This window comes from Tarenaya hassleriana, unplaced genomic scaffold, assembly GCF_000463585.1.
Source record: "Tarenaya hassleriana unplaced genomic scaffold, ASM46358v1 Cleome11, whole genome shotgun sequence".
Lineage (NCBI taxonomy): Eukaryota > Viridiplantae > Streptophyta > Magnoliopsida > Brassicales > Cleomaceae > Tarenaya > Tarenaya hassleriana.
The window spans coordinates 1,549,331-1,555,752 of NW_010961290.1; the positions used below are offsets into that span (position 1 = coordinate 1,549,331).

The 6,422-nt window shown below is 42.3% G+C and overlaps 3 protein-coding genes across 3 annotated transcripts in view; 1 reads left to right on the forward strand and 2 right to left on the reverse strand.

The window, feature by feature from the left end:
* LOC104805417 (U-box domain-containing protein 40) overlaps positions 1-2,022 on the reverse strand; it is a 2,320-nt gene extending 298 nt beyond the window's left edge. Inside the window, exon 1 of the mRNA XM_010529974.2 lies at positions 6-2,022. Within this exon, the coding sequence (XP_010528276.1) occupies positions 22-1,686 (1,665 nt within the window). The 5' untranslated portion in view covers positions 1,687-2,022 and the 3' untranslated portion in view covers positions 6-21. The remainder of the gene's footprint in view (positions 1-5) is intronic.
* Positions 2,023-3,994: 1,972 nt separating this feature from the next.
* On the forward strand, positions 3,995-5,064 carry LOC104805418 (zinc finger AN1 domain-containing stress-associated protein 12). The gene is made up of 2 exons (XM_010529976.1): positions 3,995-4,266; positions 4,518-5,064. Exons 1-2 carry the CDS (start codon positions 4,162-4,164, stop codon positions 4,989-4,991), a joined length of 579 nt encoding a protein of 192 aa, XP_010528278.1. The 5' UTR covers positions 3,995-4,161; the 3' UTR covers positions 4,992-5,064.
* A 29-nt stretch (positions 5,065-5,093) lies between these two features.
* Positions 5,094-6,422, reverse strand: part of LOC104805419 (ferredoxin-thioredoxin reductase catalytic chain, chloroplastic) — a 2,252-nt gene continuing 923 nt past the window's right edge. The window contains exons 3-6 of the mRNA XM_010529978.2: positions 6,112-6,161; positions 5,946-6,017; positions 5,399-5,459; positions 5,094-5,320 (exon numbers count right to left, since the gene is read on the reverse strand). Of these exons, the coding sequence (XP_010528280.1) occupies positions 5,276-5,320; positions 5,399-5,459; positions 5,946-6,017; positions 6,112-6,161 (228 nt within the window). The 3' untranslated portion in view covers positions 5,094-5,275. The remainder of the gene's footprint in view (positions 5,321-5,398; positions 5,460-5,945; positions 6,018-6,111; positions 6,162-6,422) is intronic.

Consider the following 6,422-nt stretch of genomic DNA (forward strand, 5'->3'; position numbering starts at 1 on the left):
GTTGCCTTTGGGGGGGGGGGGTCAAAACTCGGACGAGTTAGCACTCGACTCCTCACCGAGGCGACGCCGAGTCCGGGTCACCGTCCCCGAGTCAAGCAGCTCTTCCCAGTCAATTTCTTCGTTTCCCGGCGACGGCTCCTCCGTTTTCGCCCTCATCGCTTCCAGGATTCGCTTAGCCTTCTGCCTCGCACGCTCCCTCCCCGTCCTCTCCACCTTCGCCAACACCTCCGCCGCGTTCGCCGCTATCGCCAGACCCTTAAACCTCAACCCGCCGCCGTGACTCAGCCCGTACAGCACCGCCACACAGCTCTCCCGAGTCGACTCGCCCAGCTCGTTCGGCCCCCGCAGGAGACCCACCATGCACTCCACCGCCCCCGAGTCGAGCAGAGCGGGTCGACTCACCGGGCACGATGCCATGTTGCAGAGTATCAGAAGGACCCGGCCCGTCATCTGACTTGACTTCGCCATGTTTAAGAGCACTGAGACCGACCCGAGCTTCACGAGCTTGCTCCGGTTGCTCTGGATGAGCGAGAGATGGTACAGAGCAAGCGCCGAGTCGTGCCGGGTCAATTCGGTTCCGACCCGGATGAGATGGAGGAGCGGTTCTAGGGCTCCAAGGACGCCGATGGCGGTCTTGTTCTCGTCATCGAGTGCGAGGCTAAAGAGGGCACCGGCGGCGTGCTCCTGAGCCTCTGGCGATCCGGCGGATTTCAGGACGTCGACTAGAGGAGGAATGAGTCCTGACCGTACGATCCTCACCTTATTCGATACCTCCAGCGAGAGGTTCACCAGCACCGCCGTGGCATTCACCTGAACCGCCGTGTGTCGGGAAACGATCAGTGACCGGAGAACGGAGGTGAGCCTTGCCGTACAGAATCGAGTCCTCGAAGCTTCGTCGATCCGCGTGACTCGTCTCAGCGAAATCAGAGCTTCTTCTACCTCCAACGTTCGGGGGCTCTTGAGCTTCACGAGCAGAGCTTCCTCTTCGGGACTCGGGTTTGGGACCAACGACTCGATCTCGGCGGAGGAAGGGGAGGAGAAGCAACTCGGCCGAGTTGTGAGCTGGAACGGATGACTCGAAGACGCGACTGAGTCGTCAGAGCTCGAGTGGAAGTAACTCGGCCGCCGGTCAAGCTCTGTCGCGGCGTGGTCTAGCCTCGCTGAGGGTTTGTCCTTGATCGCTTGGATAAGCTCCTTCTCTGAGACCGACACTTTCGGGCTCGGTTTGGATTTCTGGTTCTTCGATTGAAATTTACATGTGGCGGGATCGAGCGACTTCGGCGGCGGGACCGATTTCCGGCTACACCAGCTGATAATAGCGGATTTGAGCGCGAGATTTGGGATGACGGCGGAGAAATCCGGCGGCGACGTCGGGAGCAAGGAGGTCGGTGTAAACCCTATGGTTTTACAGGCGACGACACAAGCTCGTTCGAAGGAGTGACCGGAGGAGACGATGACTGGGTCAGACATCAACGACCCAGAAATCGGACAGAGGAATTCCGCCGGGATTTCCTGTTTCGACGGTGAATTCCCGGAGGAGGAAGACGAAGATGACGACCGGTACATGGAGATTCTCCATCTGGTCCTACCGGATTCTCGTCGGAAAGTGTTGTTGTCGGGGGAAATTGTTTTGTCGGATTGGGAGTGGAGGACCATAAGCTTCATGGCGGATTGCCGAATCTCCATCAACGACGAGTACGCTTAGAAGCTTGAGAGAGTACAGTAATGGTGAAGGGAGAAGAAGAAGATTAGTTGAAGAGCCATAGATTTTGTTGGGAATAAAAGATGGTATTTTTGCTGGGAGTTAGATAGCGATAAAGCGATGAAAAATGAAACCGCGAAGAGAGATTTCGGGAGGGAGATTTTGTTGTTGTTTAACGGAAGACTTGGTCACTTGGTCTGATGATGATGATGATGATGATGATGATGATGATGATGAATTGTCTCTCGTGTCACATGTTTTGTTTTCTGTGTTTAACAGTGAAGTGGGATGTGATTTGAGTTAAAAATACAAAAGAAATGGAGTTTTTTTAAAGTATAAAAAGAAATTTAAATTATAGTCTTACTAGTGTTTTATACACCCAAGTAACCATCTTAATCATTACGAGTATCGCCCCTTATTGATTTTAGAATAAGCACCATTCTAAAAAGAATTTAACCCGTGGCATAAAAGAATCGACAGATAAATATCTATATGTTTATACACGAATATCCAGAAAATATATAATAAAAAACCAAGCATTTATAAATTCGAATAACTATTTCCATGAAATGGTTATGGTTAAATATAATTAAGGTTTACGATATATAATATGCGCATGATTATAAGACTTAAATTTACGTCTTGAAGCAATTATGTGTGTGCGCTTAGGCATAAAACATGTATTCAGCTTTATAATGGTGTCACCATCTCAATGCGATAAATAAATAAATAAATCTGCTTTTTTCCTTTTTGCCTTTTGCGTTTGTTTTTTTTTTTTGGCCCATTGGACTTGTTTTCTTCCTATATGATTGGACAGATGATTTTCACTGTACGTTAAATAAATTTATGGACAATGACAAAACGAAAATGGCTATACAAACACAAATAATTGAAATAAATGTTAACAAATCTCATATGTTCTTACACATGATTTATTAATGTTTTTTTTTCAAAAGATTTATAGCCCAAATTTAACCTTACAAAATACTTTAAATATTTTTTTGTGTGTTTCTAATGAAATCTTTTGATATTATTATTCTCCGCCCCTTTTTTGTTCTCACTTTCTGTAAAATTTTTACCATGTATATTTTAATATACTTATCAAGTAGCTATCCTCTTTTGTTCTTATGCATGGGAACTAATCAATGATTACACAAAAGTAGAACAAGCTAGCACCACAAAACCCAATAATCGCATTCTTAATTGCTAAGTCTTTGGAACATGTATATGTGTATGTATACATGTATATGTACATGTAAATTTATCAAAAGCTTGACACATACATCTACGCGTATATATATATATATATGTATGTATATAATACGTATAAAGAATGCGGGTGTAGGAGACTAATCTTTTGACCTTTACAGGAGTGGGTTTAGGCTGTATTGTATGTCAATTTCCCTTTTTGCTTTTTTGCCAAAGTGGTTTTGATTCTTCGTTGTGTTAGTTTCATGAAAACGGATGGGAGGAAGAAGAGATACTATTGTGTTCACACCTCTCTCTAACATGTAAAGGCTAAGCCAATATTCTACATTATATTTATATCTAATTCTATTATGCATCATTTTCACCTTTTTTTTTTTCTCAACTCGAAGAGCTGGACTACATACACACACGCGCACACACACACACACACACACACACACATATATATATATATATATATACACATTATATTCATAACAAAAATTGCATGACGAAATTAACATAACTTTGGATATTGATTGTTTACTTAGATTCAATAAAAGGGTCAAGTAAATCATTTGGATTATATCCAAATAAAAGGTTGAATTGAGCTATGTCGTGTTGATGGAAATATCCTAATAATTTGGATTATATCCAAATAAAAAGGTTGAATTGAGATATGTCGTGTTGACGGAAATATCCTAATAATTTGGATTATATCCGCAGTTACATTATCAAACTATATAAAAAAAATTATTATTTAATACACCTTTATGCCCAAATTTCTTTATAATTGCCCCGCCCATATCTCTGTTGGAAAATAGAAAGAGTTGCATGAAAACCATGCCATGTTTTCCAAGAAGTTTTGCTTTCATTCTTTTCTTTTAGTTATTGGACCGGACATGGGCCGGGCTAGATGCATGAAAATATATTTATTATAATTCAAGCCCAAAATGTAAAAAATTCAAATAAATGAGCCCAAAACGGGCCCAGAAACATCTAAACCGCGTCGGCTTCATCTAAAAGGAGGATTTGTATTCTATCTTCTCCAAATTTTAAAAATATTAAAAAAGAGAGTAGAAAAAGGAAACTTGCTAACCAGGGGAAGAAACCGAGTTGGACCTGGCTTAGGCCCTAAGTCAGCCCCAACCTATATATACACACGCAGACGCGTAAATACATACACCTTCCTTCGTCAAGAAGAACATACCGTATTCTCTCACGATTTCTCTCTCTCAATCAAAGTAGAAGACAAGAAGATCAAAGCAGCTATGTCAGGAGGAACAGAAGCGTTTCCGGGTTTGGGAAAGCATTGCCAGAATCCTGACTGCAAACAGCTCGATTTTCTCCCCTTCACTTGCGACGGCTGCAAATTGGTATTCCATCAACATTTTCCCGGAAACTTTCCTTTTGCCCCCCGGAAAAATCGAATCTTTGGACTCGAATTGCTGCTTCCGCCGACAAAGTTGAAATATTTCGTTTGTTGCAGTTTCCCAGAAACGCTGTTCATAGATGGGTTGCTTTGGTTTTTGCGTGAAAGCTGTGAAAATTTTGATCTTTCTTGTGTGGTTATCGAAAAAGTTTGGATTTTTCTGTGTTTTGATTCTAATGAGACGTATACCTGCAGGTTTTTTGCTTGGAGCATAGATCCTACAAATCCCATGATTGCCCGAAATCAGATCAAGGAAGCAGAACTGTTCTTGTCTGCGAAGCATGTTCTGCAGCGATAGAAACGACAGGTTGTGATGAAAACAGTGTCAAATCTCTGCTGGAGAAACATGAGAGATCTGGAGATTGTGACCCGACAAAGAAGAAGAAGCCGACTTGTCCTGTAAGAAGGTGCAGAGAGGTTCTGACATTCATGAACAATGTGACTTGCAAGGATTGTGGACTCAAGGTCTGTCTGAAGCATCGGTTCCCGGCTGATCATGCCTGTACAAAGAAGGCTGCTTCCATGGCTAAGACAATGGTCACGCCTCGTGGCGGGAGATGGAACGAGAAGTTTCTGGAGGCTTTCGCTTCGAGAGACGGGAAAGCCTGTGGAAGAGAATCACCTGTTTCTAAGTCTCCAATGGCAAATCCATCTGTTAGATCTTTTTAATTCTATGGTACTATCTATTGTAATGTAACAGTTTGAATAAACAATGTGATCACAACTGAGTAGAGATTCTGTACATGGGAATTGATCTCTCCTAGTTTCAAAGATTAAACCAGAAACTCTTGTATTCCACAAGCACTTGATAGGTGAAAAATGGTACAAGAGAGAGAAATTTGTATCAATATGCCAAATGTCTATTACATACAAAAGGGTATGTCGCTAGGCATTCACCGGTCTCATATCTCTTTGGCCGAAAGTACAGGAGTGATGGACAAGAGAGCAAGTTATTACATGTTAGCTGTGGCTTCATTGATTTCTTCCAATGAAATTGCCTGCAAGAAACACAGAAGAGCAGGTTCTTATAAGCAAAAAAGCCTCAAGCTTGTGAATGGGCAAATCGCGATATTCACCTGATCCTTGCCAGCAAAATCATTGTCCGGAGTCAAGAAGAGCATGCAGTGGCACTCCTTCCTGATAACAGAAAAAGAGTTATAGTGCAGGGAAGATATCCAAAAACATTTCTCAAAGTTAGTAGTTAGCAGAGAAGATTAATTCCTAGATAAAGGTTTCTATGACAAAGTATCAGCCATAAAAAGGGAACCGGGTATCGAAAGATATCCCATTCCTCCAGTCGAATACTTGAAATAGACATTGTTGCGTTGTACTTCAGAATATCTGATGGCTAATGAATAGAAAAACAATGAACTTCTATTTCGATAGCGATTTCAGAAACGCACGATTAACATCACATCAAAAAAAGAAAACGATCTTGCTACAGGACTAGAGCATATGCTGCCAGATGCTAACCACAGTACAGTAACTAAGTCTGTTGCAAGCCATGTAATATGTCCGGTTAGTTCTTGGAATCTGTAACATACTTAAAACTCATGTCCAACAGAAGTAAAACCTGAAACAACATCTAATATATATCTATAAACCAAGGGGAGTTTCTCCTACCTCTCTCTCATTGGAACACATGGGCAATTCCAAAAGCCTTGACCAACCTCAGCGGCTTTATCGTCATAGTGCCTGCAACCACAGAAAAATCAGACCATAGCATTATGTCACTGCAACTTAAAAACCAAACAGGACAATGTTCTGGAAGATAGGAGCAGAAATTCACCTGCAAGGGCAAAGTGGCGCGCCATGTGAATCTTTATGTTCAGCCAATCCCTGCACAAAATTTCCCAGCAACTTAAATATTATAAGACTGTACCAAAGATTGCAAACAAGATTCTCAATTCAGTGAAGAAAAAAAAAACTCTCAGGATATTCATATAAAAGCTACAACTTGTGTACATCTCAAGATGTTAATCTAACCAAAACGAAGTCTATTAACTTGGAAGAGCCAGTTACTTCAAATAGCTCATCACTCCGTCAAAATTTCAGACAATTCAGGGACAGACCCCCCCCCCCCGGGCACAGACTCAAACC

Excerpts from the sequence above, each read along its gene's own strand:
- LOC104805418 (XM_010529976.1), top strand. The coding sequence starts at position 4,162 with ATGTCAGGAGGAACAGAAGCGTTTCCGGGTTTGGGAAAGCATTGCCAG. Across the intron at positions 4,267-4,517 it reads CTTGCGACGGCTGCAAATTG|GTTTTTTGCTTGGAGCATAG; the intron begins GTATTCCATCAA and ends GTATACCTGCAG.